General features: G+C 44.0%; 1 protein-coding gene across 1 annotated transcript in view; it reads left to right on the top strand.

Annotated features, from left to right (window-relative positions):
• Positions 1 to 15,018, top strand: part of fam189a2 (family with sequence similarity 189 member A2) — a 29,654-nt gene extending 14,636 nt beyond the window's left edge. Inside the window, exons 4-12 of the mRNA XM_034199275.1 lie at positions 5,037 to 5,156; positions 6,794 to 6,901; positions 7,518 to 7,651; positions 7,745 to 7,880; positions 8,493 to 8,562; positions 11,154 to 11,308; positions 11,352 to 11,766; positions 13,717 to 14,048; positions 14,516 to 15,018. Of these exons, the coding sequence (XP_034055166.1) occupies positions 5,037 to 5,156; positions 6,794 to 6,901; positions 7,518 to 7,651; positions 7,745 to 7,880; positions 8,493 to 8,562; positions 11,154 to 11,308; positions 11,352 to 11,766; positions 13,717 to 14,048; positions 14,516 to 14,800 (1,755 nt within the window). The 3' untranslated portion in view covers positions 14,801 to 15,018. The remainder of the gene's footprint in view (positions 1 to 5,036; positions 5,157 to 6,793; positions 6,902 to 7,517; positions 7,652 to 7,744; positions 7,881 to 8,492; positions 8,563 to 11,153; positions 11,309 to 11,351; positions 11,767 to 13,716; positions 14,049 to 14,515) is intronic.
• The last annotated feature ends 3,877 nt before the right edge of the window (positions 15,019 to 18,895 follow it).

The following is an 18,895-nucleotide window of genomic DNA, read 5'->3' as shown; positions in this document are numbered from 1 at the left end:
TACTCTGTCAGGCAAACAGTTTTTAAAGTCCTCCATGAGCATTAATGTTCTCATGTCCTCTAGAGATCTTACCCCTGTCGACAAGCACCACCGATCAAATAGTCCCTCTTTCTCACGAGGGAACTCCACATAAGCCTGAGAATCCCTTTTTCTGAAACTGCGACACCTCTGACGATACGCCTCTGGCACGAGCTCATAAGCGCGCAGAATTGCTGCTTTCACCTGCCCATAATCCCGGCTGACCTCGTCAGACAATGCAGCGTATACATCCTGAGCCTTCCCCGTTAGAACGCACTGCAGCATCACAGTCCACACATCCCTAGGCCACTTCAAGGTTGTTGCAACCCGTTCGAAAAGAATAAAAAATATATCCACGTCCCTCTCATTGAACATTGGAATGAATCGGGTGTTTTTACCCACATCAAACTCATGAGAATGTGCGGATCCCAACTGCTGAGTTTGGTGCGACACTGCCGATACCTCCAGCTCCTTCAAACGAAGCATTCGATTTGACTCCTCCTCTATTTTCCTGATTTCGATATTACAGTCGATCTCCTTCTCTCTTCTAGCTTGTTATCAATCTCCTTCTCTCTAATCATTAATTTACGTATCTCCAGCTGAAGCTGAAGCTCGCTCATTGTCGGAGCTACCTCGGTTTCCTCATCTTTAGATAAATATTCCTATTCCAATCCTAAAAAACTATTTTCCATCTTCTCCACCCTCTTGGACCCTCCAAAAGCTCCTCCCCCCTCCTCATTTCTGTCAAGCGACTTTACCCACTTTGAAAAAAAGGTTGATGATATTCGCTCTTCTTTTTCTGACTCACCTTTACTCACCGCTGGGTCACCAGACCCTCCTTCCACCAACACACTAACCTCCTTTTCCCCTCTCTCTCCAAGTGAGGTTCTTACCCTCATTACCTCTGCCCGCCCTACCACCTGTCCTCTGGACCCTATCCCTTCAAACCTCCTTCAGACTATCGCTCCTGATATTCTACCGTTTCTCACCCATTTCATCAACACTTCTCTAACTTCTGGTCACTTTCCAAACAGTCTCAAGGAGGCAAGAGTAAACCCTCTCCTAAAGAAACCCACTCTCAACCCGTCAGATGTTATAAACTACAGGCCTGTCTCTCTCCTCCCGTTCCTGTCTAAATCACTTGAACGCGCTGTCTTTAAACAACTCTCCTGTTATCTCAATCAGAACAACCTTCTGGATCCGCACCAGTCAGGTTTCAAGGCAGGTCACTCCACAGAAACTGCTCTCATTGCTGTCACGGAGGAACTGCACACTGCCAAAACTGCATCCCTCTCCTCTGTCATCATCCTGTTGGACCTGTCTGCTGCATTCGACACGGTGAATCATCAGATCCTCCTTCGCACTCTCCAAAAACTTGGAGTTTCAGGCTCTGCACTTTCCCTCCTCACCTCATACCTGAAAGACCGTACCTACAGAGTGACTTGGAGAGGGTCTGAGTCCGACCCTTGTCAATTAACTACGGGGGTCCCTCAGGGCTCTGTTCTTGGTCTCCTCCTCTTCTCCCTGTACACAAACTCGCTCGGATCAGTCATTAGCCCGCATGGTTTTTCTTACCACTGCTACGCTGACGACACCCAATTAATTCTGTCCTTTCCCCGCTCAGAGACCCAGGTCGTCGCACGCATCTCTGCTTGTCTAGCTGACATCTCTCAGTGGATGTCTGATCCTCACCTCAAGCTCAACCTTGACAAGACTGAGCTGCTTTTCCTTCCGGGAAAAGATTGTCCCACTCTTGACCTAACAATCAACATCGGCACCTCTATTGTTTCCTCGACTCAGACTGCAAGGAATCTGGGTGTGACCCTAGATAACAACCTGTCCTTCACTGCAAACATCGCTGCTACAACCCGTTGCTGCAGATACACGCTTTACAACATCAGGAAGATACGTCCCCAGCTGACCCAGAAAGCCACGCAGGTTCTGGTCCAGGCTCTCGTCATCTCACGCCTAGACTACTGCAACTCCCTCCTGGCTGGTCTACCTGCATGTGCCATCCGACCTCTGCAGCTCATCCAGAATGCAGCGGCTCGTCTGGTCTTCAACCTTCCTAAATGTTCCCACACTACTCCGCTCCTACGCTCGCTTCACTGGCTTCCAGTAACTGCTAGAATCCACTTCAAGACACTGGTACTTGCTTACCATGCTGCGAATGGATCTGGCCCTTCGTACATCCAGGACATGGTTAAACCGTACACCCCAGCGCGTGCACTACGCTCTGCATCAGCCAAACGACTCGCTGCCCCCTCGCTGCGCCCTCGCTGCGAGGGGGACCCAAGTTCCCAACGGCGAAAACACGTGGGTTTGCTATCCTGGCTCCAGGATAGTGGAATGAGCTCCCCATTGACATCAGGACAGCAGATAGCTTGCACATCTTCTGGCGCAAACTGAAAACTCATCTCTTTCGACTCCACTTCGAGCGATAGAACTATTAACAAAGCACTTATATACTAATAAAGGACTGGCTTACCTAAAGCCAGTTGAGTAGCACTTGAAATGTTTTTGCTCTATGAAACCTGATGTACTTATATGATTCTGTTTTCTTCAAGTTGTATTTTGTTGGTCGAACGCACTTATTGTAAGTCGCTTTGGATAAAAGCGTCAGCTAAATGCAATGTAATGTAAAAATAGGTAGCGCCCGTTTCCTCCGGTAACACTTCCTTCTCAAGTGCCGCCAACAGCTGTTCCTTGATGACCTGCTTCTTGTGCCGTTTGCTAATTGCAACGTTAAATCTGCCTGCAATTAGCTCCAGCTGGGCTTTACTACAGGCGTCCGACTTCTCCCGAGTCGGACCACTAGCAAACCCCTCTAGCTCAAACTCCATGGTGCAAAAATCCAACCTAAACTCACTCCAAAGAGAAAAAAAAAAAGCAAACAAAACTGAAACCAGCCAGGCTATCACTCTAGCCACCCTACACTGCACACACAAAGCAAAATATATATGCTGTCAAGGGCCGTTCTAGAAAGAACACCGGCACCTGCCCGAGACAGCCTTTGGACGAGCCCCCATATGTTACGTCCCGTCCCTCTACCAAGCGGTAGTGGCTCGTGGGAAGACCTGCAACATAAAAACAACCACGCCAAACACAGAATTGAGTTATCGACGGGCATTTATTTTCAGCACAGCCGTAACTCACATGCATGCCTCCCGGCAATAAGGAACCAGGTCTGGAGGATCGTAAAACAAACCAAAAAAGAAGAAGGGGGCCTGGGCCAGTAGGACCCAGACTTCCCTCCTCTACCCAAAGGTCCAAACACAGCCTACTGGGAAGGAAGGAAGTTTGAATGAATGAAGGAAACAAAGCCGCGAAAAACCTATACTAATATCCTCCAGAGTTCACACTAAATAAATACAGCAAAATATATATAAATCCACACGAGGTGAGAGGAAATCCACGGTCGTATTCCCTTGGTTTCAGGACGGGAAAAGAGACCCCTTCTCCTCCAGCTTTTTCTCTTTAAGTCATCCCCAGCTGAATGTCATCAGGACACCTGGGGAAGGCGGAGCCAGGAGCGGACCAGGTGTACCTGCGCAGCAGAGACAGAGAAAACACATAGAGCACGTAACACCCACAAACACACACAATATATAATAACATTTTGAGATTTGGGGATATTTATCTCCCATTCTTTCACTTTTTCTGACATGTTCAACACCAAACATGTCGTTAATGTCTCTGTTTAGTGAACTCCAGCAATCTGAAAGCCTGTACATTATTTATATCACACTTTATCAGTAGAAAAATGCAGGAAATGACTTTTTTAATGCAGTATTTTCTGATTTGTGGCGCAACACAAAGATATTTCGCTCTGTGCAAACCTTTGACTCTAATATGTCAACAACATGAAACAAGAATATGAACCTGGCTTTATCCAATGTTCACACAGGAGTTCTACATCCTAACACATCCTTCATCTACACTGTCTCAACTGAAAGAGGACCAGAAGCTCATTACAAATATAATAAAATGTGGAGACTTTGGGAGATTTATCTCCCATTCTTTTACTTTTCGGGCATTTTACAGACCAGACATGTCGTTGATGTCACTGTTTACCAAACTACCACTTTTTCTGAAAATGATGCAATATATGTTAAATACATGGTTTATACATGTAATTACTGGGGTTCCATTTCTTCTGATTACCTCGTTTGGGCGTGCACATTTGCCACGTGCAAACCTACCTCTTTTGGATTTGGAAAGGTTGGCATGTATGCTTAGTCATCACGTAGTTAGCCTAGCTTAGCACAAGTACTGCAAACCGAAGGAAACAGCTAGCTTTCCAGAAATAAGTTCAGAAATACACGAGCAGCTCCTCTAAAGATCACTGATTTACATGTTTCTTCTTTGTTTGACCTGGATACAGAGAAAAGTAAAACATATTTCTGATCGTAGAGGAAAGTATACTGACCTTTTTCCTTTGAAAACGCTCATTTTCTGAAGCCACTGTGTTACACAAACATACTTCATTATTATACTTCATACATTTAATATATTTGACATTTCTGAAAATATGTTCACCTTTCATAGAGTGCAGTCAGGACATACAGTTGTTAGCCTGGCTCTGTCTAAAGTTAAAAAGCACACTAGCAGCTCCTCTTAAGTTCCCTAGTGGATCTTCTTTGTATAACTTGGACACAAACAGAAATGTAAAAAGTACTTTAGTGGAGCATTGTGAAATTGTTTCATAAGAAAGGAAATTGGTTAATGGATGACTGCCTATCCACCTGTACAAATGTATGTAATGCTTTATTTTAGCAAGCTAGGACATTCAACTTGACTTTCATTTGATCTCTTTATTTACTACAAGTACCATGATTGTTATTTACCGTTTGTCTATGTTTTGCATACTTTTTCCAATGCTGTTCCATAATCAAATTCCAGTGACTGTGGTTCTGTGTTCAATGTATAATTGGTGTCTGCTCCTGATGGGATGTCATGAATTAAGAAATGTTTGAAATGATATTAAGCTCCACCCTGTGTGTGTTTGTGTGTTTCAGAGTGAGGCCGGAGATGTGTGTTACTGCTGCTCCCTCTCCCCCAGCTCCAATTGTCCTGAGGAGAAGCTTCTGGAGCTCCACCCGGCCCACTCCTGCAGCACCATGAGGATCCTGCTCAAGGTAGCCTGTGAGCTAATGAGTGAACACATCCTGAGTAGGAACATATATTTAATACATTTACACTTACAGTATATGCACAGAGGTTGTGCTGTCGTAGTGCTTCTGCAGCCGGTTACACTGCCAGCTAAATATTCTTACAGTGTTTTCTCATTTATCTGGCCAGACGTTTTTTTGATAATGACCGAACCCCACCTGCCTTTTGTAAGATAAGATAAGATGGACCTTTGCTGTTCCCCGTAGGGAAATTCAGGTGTCATAGCAGCAACAGAATAAGAAAGAAACACAGATAGTACACAGATGGGAATATACACAGGGATAATAAGAATAACAATTCAATAATAAAAATAAAGAATAAACATATACTAACAGTAAGAAAAAAGGACAAAAAATAAATAAGAGTTAAACTCTGATCCGGCAAATGTAAATGTATACACATACAGTATGTGAGCGAGTTAAACATATACATTGAAATGTGCAGGTACCATTATGGGTGAAAGTGGTATGTGAATACTTAGCAAATATTAATAATATTCAGTGCAGGTTATTTGTGATGGGTTACTTGGTTAGTCCTTGATTGTGGAGCCTGATGGCTACAGGCACAACAGATTGTCTTTGTTTGTTGGTGTTACCCCCCCTGCACACCACAGCAAAGAATAGCACACTGGCTACCACAAACTGGTAGAACATCTGCAGCAGCTTTGTGCAAACATTGAAGGACCCGAGCCTCCTCAGGAAGAACAACTTGGTTGTTTCTTCCTGAAGAGAGCATCCCTGTTGTCCGCCCAGTCCAGTTTATTGTTCAAGTGCACTCCTATAGTTGGTTTAAAAGATTGTGCAGCCTGCTGGAAATGTTGATAACACTCCGGTACCTGTGCTATGGACATGCCCCAAAATCCAAATTCAATTCAATTGTGGATGGAGACTCACTGTTACTTTGCTGATGTAATGTTTTGTATCAGACGGAGACTATAAGGTGTTATCTGCTTTTTTGCAATTTAATTTAATTTAATTCATTTGTTCATGCTGTAAGTTTTAAAAAGTCATAGCACACAATAGAGATGTATGAAATGGGACACCCTGATCAACTATCCAAAGCTTTAAAGTAGGGGCCCAGACACTAAACAGAGTAATTACATTATATACTACTTACACATCTAAAATTGGAGAGAGTTCATGTATTATACAGAAACATTTACAGGATAAAAATCACCATCCAAGATGTTAGTTCATCCTGAGATCTGACATCAGCTCGTTAATGAGCATATAGTGATGTACAGCACTCTCCTCAGATGTTAGGCTATGTGAAGGTTAACAAAAATACACACATTTCTGTAGGTTACTTATTTTGACTAAAATGAGCTGATGAAAGTAAGGTCCAAGGGAAGTCGAAATAGGGAAACCCCTGGTAAAAAAAACGCTCCTACCTTTCCTGAGATCGATTTGAAAGAGAAGATTAAAGGGGATGACATGAGTGAAGGACCATTGGCGGGATCTGAACCGGCATCTAGTGAAGTAAATCACCAGCGCTACAGAGTGAGATATGATGCTGCTCATCAGTCATCGTTTTGTACTACACTCTTCTTCTCAGGTTTCTTTTTTTTCTGTGTCTAATCTGATGGTGTGTTTTTCTCTCTCAGAAAGTCTTGTTTGCACTGTGTGCTCTGAACGCTCTGACCACTGCTGTGTGCCTGATGGCCTCTGCGCTGAGATACCTGCAGATCTTCACGGCGAGGACACCCTGCATGGTACGATCTCACTACAGGCAGCAGCAAGGCTCATGTTGGCCTTCACCTACTGGGCTGGCACCGTAGTTTACTCTTTGGAAACATCCAAATGTGTTTACTTCCTGTCTGTCTTCTTCTGCTGTTCCCTTTATTGTTTACTTCCTGTCTGTCTTCTTCTGTTGATCTATCTGACATCAAATGCTCTGTCTTTTAACCTCCTTATTTGCAGTGGTGTGTTATAGAGTATTAACAACCTCTGAATCAGAATCGAGTATTCAACTAAGCCGTGTAATAACACCAGTTATACTGTAAGATCGTTGTTGCATAAATGCAATTCCCAGAAGTAAAAAATAAAACGATTTAAAAATGAACTATATCATAGACTTCAGGTACCCCCGCCTATATTCGGGTTGATGATGTTAGTAAACCTTCTCCAGTGGAGTATTTACTGATGCATTTCATCTTGCAACTTTAAAATATTCAGTCTTCTAACCAAAAAAAACAAAAAAGAAAGATTGACTTTGAGAAAAGCAAACAGGACTTGCTAAAATGCTAACTCATTTTCGAGTTGTAGGACTCATTCCTGCACCACTCTATAACCTTTAACATGGTGTATGATGTCACTGCTCTGTGATAGGACGAGCAAAGGGCCACAGCTGAAGAGAGGGAGGAGCCTGCTCAGGTCCCTGACCCAGATGAGTTTGTGGCCCCAGCCCCTCCCCCCTCCTACTTCTCCACTTTCTACTCGTACACACCACGCTTGGCCCGCAGGTAACTACCCCCCCCACACACATACATCTTTATTACTCTAGTTTTAGTGTCTATGTGTCACATGATAACTAGTTTGTTGTGTGTTTGTTTCAGGATCCTCGGGGACAGTGTGATCCCTCTCCCTCACATCTACGGTGCTCGAATCAAAGGGGTGGAGGTCTTCTGTCCGTTGGACCCCCCACCTCCATATGAGGTTGTTGCTGGAAGCTCTGCCAATGCAGTCATACAGGTACACTCCAAATGAACCTCCTTTACTCTAAAGGCCAACGAAGACTGGATGTTTGACATGATAACTTATTGGCTCAAATATTTGTTTCGCATACATCCATACTGAAATATCTGCAATAAGAGGATATCAGCCAGGCTGGTATATCGGTCCAGCTCTAAACAAAATAACTTTTTTAGATACAAAAATCCATGACAGTCAATCTTGAATTTTTGTCAAAGCTACAAACTCTGCAACATCTGAGATTTGTATCTTCTCAACATAACTTTTGGTTATTGTCTTCAAACATTGAAGGTGACACAGGTGTGGTAAAAAAATTACCTGTGATGTACACACTAAGATACAATATTAGAAATACATGAATAAAATGTATTTTTTTCCTCCATGTGCCAACTATGAGATCTCATTACAGAACAATAATCCATCCAATACATCATAACAACTATATAATAATATAACAAACCTTTCCTTCATCCCACCAGCATCCCAGGTCTTTCTCAATTTATAAACTGAGTTACTGCAAGAACCGACCATTCTTCCATCAGTGAAGAATAAAGGTACATTTGTCACTAGTGGTCATAACTATAGCAGTGTGTGGATGTGTGTTTCTCCCAGGAGACAGAGATTGCACTGACAGAGCTGACTATATACACGACGGCCTTTCCCTCAGAAGCCAGTGATCCAGGTAGGACATACTTACACACCAGGCCGAGTGTCGATTGGCTGATAACGGCTCTCAATCTTTGTACTGCCCTTTGATAGGATGATCAGGGGGAACAAAAACGCTGTGACAGTGGTTCTCCAGTGTCATGTACAGTAACTCCTGCTGTATCCTACTATCAAGCTGTTTTCTTGTGCCAGGCTAACTCAATTAAAGCTCTCCTATTATGCAAAATGCACTTTTTGATGTCTTTTACACATAAATATGTGTCCCCGGTGTGTAAGGGAACTCACAAACTGTCAGAAAACAAAACCCTCTCTCTTTTCCTCCATACCCAAATCTCTAAAAAACGGGGATACAACGGAGCTGATCCAGATTAGCTGCGTCATGACGACATTACTAAAATGTGGGCTGGCTTTACACCCAGGGCCGGACTGGGACAATAAGTCAGGCCGGGAATTATACACCCAGCCAGGCCACTACCAGTTTTCTTTTGTGCCATCTTTCTGGATTTATTTGTCAATTTGTAGGCTACAGCGTTGCTGCCCATAGTGAGAGCCCTAAACTTTAAATCTACTGCCCCAGAATAAACATATGGACATGGGTTACTATTTAAAAAAAATTTGCAAATCTATTTAGGAACCTGTCCATGTGAACATATTTTAAGTGGAGGTGGACCTCAAATCCTCTAACAGGGTCCGGGGGCATGCTCCCCCGGTAAGATTTTTTTTTTAAATGTTGAACTTAAATGCATCAATCTGGTGCACTTTGAGGGGGAAATAAAGAGACTACACCCATATGAAACATAACCGTATACATTTAAATAATCATAAAATCATAAGAACATGGCCATAACCAATAACATACCATATCCAATATGAAAAAACATTGAAAGTTGTTTATTTATTTGTTTTTGGTTCATTTATAGTTGTGAGTGTGTCTGTGCTCCTGAACCAGCCTCACCTGTCTCCCTCCTCTCCCCCTGCTCCTCTTTGAGGCAGCAGCAAATACTAGTTTTAGCTCTCAACAAGTTTTAAAGTTTATCTTACCTTTTTTCACCTAGTCAACATTTTGTTTTTATTATTCATCCATATTTTACTAATCACTCCCCCTTCAAATGGAAATATGTGTTTACATAAATGGTGACCAAACCGTTTGAGACCCACAGAGAACTTAGACTAAGTTAACTATCTAAACACTCAGAGAGTCCTTTACTTCACCTGAGTTGTAGTTATCAGTCTCTCAGTCTGACAGGAGAGGACTCTCCTCCACCTTGTTGCCAGCTCATTATATCCGTTAGCGCAGCTAGCTAGCACCAGATGCTAACAACAACAATACACGTAACCGGTGCGCGCGCTTTCTCTCTCGCTCGCTCGCGCCACACATACACACCCTCTCGAGCTTGAATGACACACAGAGACCAATCGAGGGCATTAGTATGATCTGTATAAAAGTGGCCATGTCGGCAGGCCACATCATGTAGACAGCCAGTCACCCTCTGTGAGGCAGAATCAGACCCACATTTGCGCAGCGTTGCATTCACAATACATACATAAAAAAACCTGCCGGTCCTCCCGATGGCCAGTCCGGGCCTGTTTACACCCATGGCCCTATCAGAAACTTCGCTATCAGAAACAATGCGCAACGTGTTTTGGACGTAATATGGTCTGTGTTTACATTAGCAAGCATTGCTAACACTCAGAGCTAACCTGTACTGGAGAGAGTATGTATAAAAAAGCAGGAAATAAAAAAAGGAACTCACCTTGTAGTAAACTTGCAAGAAAAGAAGCATTTGAGCTCCATACTGTTTCAGAAATAATAATAGTTTTGAACATGATCTGGCGTTTAATCACGGCAGCGTTTAGTTTAGTTTTTTTTTAAAATGGTATAAAGCTTTACACCCAGAATCAGCGTTTCTCTTACGGTACGTCCACACGGCAGCGTGCGTTGAAGCTTGCCGGTGGGCGTATCTGGCCTGCGACCAACAACCAATCACATTAATCTCCCGCCCTGGACACACAAGCACGTGGTTTGATTGGCTAGCGCTTGTACTGGCATATTATTTGATTGGCTGGCGCTTCCGTCAACACTTGAAAAGTTGAACTTTTCTCAACTTTCGAAGCGAGCAACGGAGGCAAAGCGACGCGACGGAACCACAATGCAGTTAGGCAAAGCGTGACATCACCCCATTAAAAGTGAATGGGAATCGTCTCCGTTGAAGCAACGCACGCTGCCGTGTGGACGGGCCGTAACGGGGCTGAAATAGAGGGGTATGAGGCATGCCTAGAATGGGTGATCTGTTTGGTATTTTGAGCAAAACACTTCATAGACATGTTTTTTATATATTTGTAATTATCTGATGTTTACCTTCAGAGAGATATATCTATAATATATGCCTACAAATAGTATAATAGGAGACCTTTAAAACATATTAAGCTGTTTGGGAGAGAAACGCCCTCTGGAGGGAACCATTTACATGCACAGAAACGTATTGAACACAACACCACATCTTTTGGAATGTGTTTTACTTTTGTTAGTAGGACCATTCACCAAGTCTTTTGTTTCATTGTAAATAAATGTTCTGAAACCAAGTGTGTTGATCTTTTTCTATTTAGTCTCAGACAGAAGTCCCCGAGTGGTATCAGCATCACCAGGCGTCCCTCTGCGTGTCAAGCCTCCGCTCCAGCCTCAGCCTCAGCTCCAGCCTCAGCTCCACCTCCAGCCTCAGCTCCACCTCCAGCCTCAGCTCCACCTCCAGCCCTCAGCTCCAGCCTCAGCTCCACCTCCACCTCCAGCCTCAGCTCCACCTCCAGCCTCAGCTCCAGCCTCAGCTCCAGCCTCAGCTCCACCTCCAGCCTCAGCTCCAGCCTCAGCTCCAGCCTCAGCTCCAGTTCCAGCCTCAGCTCCAGCTCCAGCCTCAGCCTCAGCTCCAGCCTCAGCTCCAGTTCCAGCCTCAGCTCCAGCCTCAGCTCCAGCCTCAGCTCCAGCCTCAGCTCCAGCCTCAGCTCCAGCCTCAGCTCCAGTTCCAGCCTGAGCTCCAGCCTCAGCTCCAGCCTCAGCTCCAGCCTCAGCTCCAGTTCCAGCCTCAGCTCCAGTTCCAGCCTCAGCTCCAGCCTCCTCTTCCTCTTCCTCAGCAGCAGCCTCCCTCCCCAGCATTGAGCCACCGGAGGAAAGAAAGGATGCGCCGCTCCAACAGTGACCCGGTGTTGATAGACATTGCTGCTAAAGGTTGGCTTTTTTTCTCATTTGGAATTACGCATTTTTGGAAGTTGGTATACAAATGTTGAAGGATTAACTTATTTATTAAGGACATCAGTAAGACATTTAATTCAACATCTTTACTGGAGGATTTATAGAAGTCCACCAACATTTATTCAGTATATAATCTAAAAGCTATCCAACCACTTTAACACCAAACGTGCATACAAAAGGTGTGTTACTGTCAGTGTTGGGGTAGTTACTCAAAAAGGTAATCCCTTACTTTACTAAATTACTCACTGTTGAAAGTTATTAGTTACACTACTAGTTACATTACTTTTTGATTACTCTGTAACATCGCCAGAGATGCACCATAAATCAAATGACAAATAACAATATAAAGTTAAACCTTATTTCTGCCAGATCAGCACAAATCCTTAATCTAATAAGGACAGCACTGATCACAGAGCTCTGTTTCTGCTCTTTGTCTGAACATCATGTTTTCTGTAGCTCAGTTATCAGAACTCTGGTCCAGGTAGCTTCAAGTGTTCCTGTCTGATGGCGGCCGCCCCCCCGCGTTACCTGTATCCAGGGCCGTATCCACCATTGAGGTCACCGAGGTCCGGACCTCGGTAATTTTTTCCGAGCTGTGTATAACTACACTTGTGAAATAACGGCACTAAACGGGGTTCTTTGTAGTACTTCCATTTACTGACGATGGGGGCGCTGCAGAGCTACGTAGCCTCGGTTAAAGCAAACAGAAGAAGACGACATGTATCAACAAACCACCGCAGCCCGGGCCCTTTCTCATTTCATCAAATCCCCCTCCTCGAACCCTCGGTCCTCCGGTAGTGACCCGGCGCGCGCCATGTTGAAGGACATCTAATTTCTCTAAATGCACTTCGAGGATCGAGCGTCGAGGAGGCTCTCTGGAGGAGCTATAACCGAGGATACACTGATGGGTCCTCCACGCTCCTCCACGGCTCCTTCGTGGATGCATTTCCGGGAACAGATATGTTTCAAAAGAGGTTTCTCAATACTCAAATTTCCCCTCCTCGACTCCTATCCTCGACTCCCCTCCTCGAGACTTGGTGCCGCCCACAGGAGATGCGAGCGGAGGACTGAGGAGGGGAACCGAGGAGAGAGGAGGGGAAGCAGCAGGCGGTTAGAGAAATGAGAACTCCTCTCCTCTGAGCGGTCATTTTAAAGAGACGTCCATTAATGATGACAGGAGGCACAGCAGCCCTCTGTCTGATGGACAGATGTGTTCATGACGACTTATATATTTACTTTAATTCATTCACAGTGCGGTATAATGAGACAATAACAGGCTACAGATGCGGACATATACACACATATATTATACAATATATACAATTTCAGAATGAAATGTGATCCCCACAGGACTTAAAAAGCACCTAACTAGATCATGAAAATCCCAAAAATCTCGGGGGGGTACACCACATACTGTGTGGACCTCGGTATGTAGGTAATCCTGGATACGGCCCTGCTATCAATATGTTTCTGAAAGATGGCGATTCCACATGGATGAATAATGAAACTGGCAACATGTCCTCCACGATGTTTGCTGAGCCTGACATATCTGCTCCGTTTTCTCAGCCATTACATAATTACTGCTGAACCAACAGTAATGCGTTATATTACTGCGTTCCAGACTAATTACTCCGTGTTACTCCCAACACTTCCCAACACTGGTTACTGTATTTGGTCAAACTGAAATGGCCAAATATTGAATTGCAAGTGCCTACATATTGTTCACCAGAATATTCACTGGGTGTCAAATATCCAGAGTGAACCTTATGGGTCCAATAATGTCTGTTATCACAAGAGTGGCAGTCTTGTTGATTTGAGTCCAGGAATTCCCTTATTATATCCCATAATTTGCTTAAGTTGGGTACCAGTACATGTATACTTGGAGAAGCTGACCTCTCCCCCCCTTATGTCTGCAGTGCTGAGCAGCAGCGACGCCCCCCCCCGCTGCGTTTCCTAACACCACAGACTCCTCCACACAGACCACCCAGCCCACGCTGGCTGTCAGCACCCAGGGCCAGGTCACACTGCGGCGGGGCCACACCGACAGCAGGACGCCCCGGAGACCACGGCCCTCCTCCATGGTGGACTACCAGAGCTACCGACACACACAGCAGCTGGTCAGGAGGATCCTGGAGCAGCCGGCCGCCCAGGGCCTGACCCCCGAGGTGCAGGAGCTGGTGGACAGCATCCGGACCGTCCTGCAGTCCGACCAGGAGCACATGGAGGAGGCGGTACGCTGCGCCAGCTACATAGAACAGGTAGGAGGTGAAGCCGCTTTATCCACCATGCTCCCAAACTGTGGAACACCCTACCTGGAAATATCAGAGAGGCCAACTCAGTGGACATGTTTAAACGACAGCTAAAGAGACATCTTTTTAGATTTGCTTTTTATTAGCGACACCCTACTTTATTGGTCTTTGAATCTTCATTATTTATTTATTTTTATATTGCTTTATTTACTTTTATAGATTTTATAGGTTTTTACTTGTATTTTTATTTTACAATTTTATTAGCGACATTCCCTTTTTACCAGAAATAAACAGTTATTACCAGATAACAGAAACCCTGGTCCTGACTATAACCTGGATGTCCTGAATAAAATGCTCTTTTTAATGTTCACTGTGTTTTCAAACTATTTAAAAAAGGACTTGATTGAAATGTTGGATACTTTAGGAGGATGTAGTTTGTGCTGTTGTAGATCTCTGTATTCTCTGTTTGCCTTCAGGTGTTCACAGACTCAGAGATGGGTCCCGGGCAGCCCAAACCTTCCCAGCAGGCAGCAGGCAGCCACTCCCAGACGTTCCCTCGCCCCCCCAGGAGAAGGGCCGGTCTGCTGCACCTGCAGAGCTGCGGCGACCTCAGCTCCTTCACCTGTGAGGCGATCGAGTCTGCAGAACATCGAGGAAGCAGAAGAGTGGGGTCCAGGGCAGGGTCCAGGGCAGGGTCCCGACTGGAGCACCCTGAGCGCCCCCACAGTCTGATCGGAGTCTGCAGAGAGACGGTTCTCTAAAGGGGAAAACCAAATGTATTCAAATACAAGGCAACACAGCTAGATGCTGCTTAATCTGTTGCTAAACTTTGAGAGAAAACTGTTGTAGTATAACCACTGAGGAGGGTGTGTGTGTGTGTGTGTGTGTGTGTGTGTGTGTGTGTGTGTGTGTGTGTGTGTGTGTGTGTGTGTGTGTGTGTGTGTGTGTGTGTGTGTGTGTGTGTGTGTGTGTGTGTGTGTGTGTGTGTGTGTGTGTGTGTGTGTGTGTGTGTGTGTGTGTGTGTGTGTGTGTGTGTGTGTGTGTGTGTGTGTGTGTGTGTGTGTGTGTGTGTGTGTGTGTGTGTGTGTGTGTGTGTATTTTAATCTTTTTTTAAATTGCTTTGCTCTACTGTACTTTAGCATTCAAAGTTGTGTATGCTTTAAGGTTTTAACATTGTTATAATTTAGCATTTGTTCCTCTCAACTCATACAGCTAAGTTGTTCACCATACAGTATATTATGTTGTTTTCTAATGGTCAGATGCAATGGGCTAAATATTTCAGATATTCTACTGATATTTACTAATATTTCAGAATTTAAACAAAAACATGTACGTTTTGAATTTTTTACATATATTAGATAATAGAACAAAGTGGTGATAACAGCTCAAAGATCTTGCTAATAATAATTATTATTATAAAACTATTTTAATACTTAATTATATACAGTACTGTAATTATAAAAGGCTATAGACCAGGGACCCTCTGGCTATAGACCACGGACCCTCTGTCCCAGTTAACTTGTGCAATTCATTGATTACGTTCCAAAACGTTAAAAACGTTGAAGTGTGGGAACGCATGTAAAGCTTACGATGACAAAGATAAGCGTGTTTACAATGACTGTCCCTGTTATTTATTGGCAAGCAAAGTTAGAACATTGCGGATTGGAAATACAAATGTTGGTTGATTAATTTAGCTCTCATACTACTTCTCACATTCTCCATGTCACTGGAGTGCACTGCTGTGTTAATCTTTGAAGCAGATTCTTGAGTGGGAGGGGTTTCCCATCTTCACTCGTGGTTCAAACTGTGGGGAGAGGAGTTCTGAGGACATTGCCCACCTTTTCTGAATGGTAAATGTGAAGTTTCTGGCACACCACAAGGACAAGCTGTCAAGCTAGGTTCTCAGTGCACAGCGGGTGTGAAGCTGACCGTTGAGCAGCCCAGACCAAGCAAGGAGGCAGAGGCAGAACGTCCAAAAATATAACCCGGTGTGGGCATTTATTAAAACATGAACACATTACACACAGCCTCAATCCTGCTGCTGCTGTTCACGTGATCCCAGCCTGCAGCCACCAGGATCTCACACACACTCCCTGCCTCTCAACAGACAGGGAAACAGAGCCTAAATACACACACACACTAATCAGCAACTAGACACAAGTGAGGGGGGAGGAGACAACACCGGGCACTAGGTGCACACAATCCAGCAATCACGCTAATAAAGTGCAATATTACCCGGCCTGAAGCCGTCAGTCCATAGTGACGAAGTTACCTTCGTCACAGCGGGATTATGATGGAGGTCAGGCCACGTTCAGTATGCTCCTTCAGTTTGAGCTGACCGAGGAACGGCACTTCAGCCAATAAATGAAACCTGCTTTGTCAGTACCCTCAGTACAGTACACCTTCTATAAGCATACAGAGGGCCAGGGTGTTGTGTTATTCCTGTATGTGCCTTTTACTGACTGGACATTTCAGCTGTTGTCATGCATTTTATGAACATGTGCACATAGAGATCATTGTATATTAAACGTTATTAACACTGTCCTGATTCTATAAAGTCCCTAAGAGATCATGTTGCAATTGTTTTTCTTTCTGAATCACTTTGTGTTGCCTCGTATTCAGTTAATCGTGCAATCATTTTTCGTTAGCTTGCAACACAATCCCTCTGATACAGGTTTCAGCAGGGTACTACAACAGGAGCTACATGACTCTGTGCCGAGGAGGACCCTGCTGCTTCTTGCTATGTCTCCGGCTATTGCAGGGATAGGGTTGAAGCCACGACCACAGAAACAGAAGGAGCCTGAATCATGGAACATTTCTGAAGAAGGCCTCGAGCACAGCTTTGTACGAGTGAGGAGGAAGTTCTTCATACATTGTGCCCGGCCTATCTCCGCTGCTGCTGCTGCTCATTCCTTCCCCACTGAAAAGTATTCTTGTACATTACATCTCTGCACCCATATTTCTCAGATGCCATTTTTAAAACAGCCTGGAGTTCTTCCTCATCACCAACTATGTGAGTCATGGTAAATGATGGTGCTGGATGCTGGAAGTATAACTCGGATTCCTCTGTCAATTTAGAACGCTCTGAGAGATAATTATTACAACAATCAACAAATGATTACACATCCGCAGACATTGTGCCACTTTTCTCTTTCAACTTACATGCACAAACAATGGTGAAACAGTTCATGTGAATACTTCTCTTTTGCAGTTGCAATTATGGTCTCTTCATCTTTCTTGCTTGCTTCTCAAGTTATGGTCATAAACAAAAGTATTGATACACATTTTGATCTGATAATGGTGCTTGAGGACTCATATACAGCTACAGTTTTATTGCATTTCAGCCTTAACCAAAGCAGTCGATTGACTGACCTGAGCAAACTTACAGAGATTATTGTATGCTTTGTTGAGGGGTTGGAGGTCAGTTTTGGATGCACTTTGGTAAATAACCAGCATTATCGAAAAGTTTCCTAAAGCTTAAACAGATATTCATTTCTAAAGAACAATTTTGTGACTTTGAAGCAATAGATTTGTTTACATCAATGTACAGCTATAGGATCAGGGGCGGTTATAGGGGGGGCAGGGGGGCCAGTGCCCCCCTAACACTGACCTGTGGCCCCCCTAAAAATGAAAAGTGAAAAAAATGTATGATTTATTACACGATTTATTGAATGACGGAATAGGCGGAACTAACGTTATTCGTCATTCTAGTCGGACCCATTAGAGTGGTGCACTCAGGGCCCATTAGAGCGGTGCACTCACTTTCACTGTCCGGCTGAAGCGCGCGAAAAACAAACACTTTTCATCTAGGATCATCAGAGGCTGTTGCATCCAAGAAAGACTGATTGAAACCTACGTTTCGAGAGACTACCAGGATAATTGAAGGTGAGTTAAACTATTGTATCCGGGTAATTGTAGATGGAAAGTAGAGATGTAACTGTTCATTGCCTTTATTTTTATATAAATATGATATGGTGTTAGTGCAAAAATGGTACTATAACTTAAGCTGAAGCTAACAGTAATAACTAAGATATATCTGAAATAAATAAGTGTATTGAAACAAATACCAATAACTGTATTGCATTGTTTTCTTATGCGCAATTACTTCATACTGTAGTTCTCTTTTTCGTCCTGCATTTATTGTGCCCCCCTCAGAAAATAACTGGCCCCCCAGTGGCCCCCCCAGTCAAATTGGTCTAGAACCGCCACTGTATAGGATCCCATCAGACTATATTCAAGACCTGTTGAGAGAAGCGTCACACCAAAATGCTCAAGTAAGAATTACACTTTTTACAACTCAGAATCGAATAAAACAATAACAACATGTGTCAGTGCCAGAGTATTTTTGTTGGGTAATCTATGGTAGGGCTAACCCATACAGTGGTGGGGCTCAAGTCAGTATTTGCAATGTAATTACATACACGCTATATCGCCCCCCTTGACAGTGAAACGCCACACTTGAGATTTAGATTATTTCCCTGTCTCAATCAAAATGGAACTGTATGAAATAAAACGGCACATTGTCTTGTAGTAAATAAAAAGGGATCACTGTGAACGTGATGTATGATAGTACACGTTGAAGATCCAATGGCGATACTGAATGGCGGTTCCGATTGATCTCTTCAGTAATGCATGACGCATACCCAACGTTTCGTTGATTGGCTGTAGGCCTATTCAAATTGACTGCTGTTAGCATGCCAATTGCACGCTCCCTCAAAACTTGCGACATCTGTGGCATTGTGCTGTGTGATAAAACTGAACATTTTAGAGTGGCCTTTTATTGTGGCCAGCCTAAGGCACACCTGTGCAATAATCATGCTTTCTAATCAGCATCTTGATATGCCACACCTGTGAGG

This window comes from Gymnodraco acuticeps, unplaced genomic scaffold, assembly GCF_902827175.1.
Source record: "Gymnodraco acuticeps unplaced genomic scaffold, fGymAcu1.1, whole genome shotgun sequence".
Taxonomy (NCBI): Eukaryota; Metazoa; Chordata; class Actinopteri; order Perciformes; family Bathydraconidae; genus Gymnodraco; species Gymnodraco acuticeps.
This window is presented reverse-complemented; position numbering and strand designations above follow the sequence as displayed.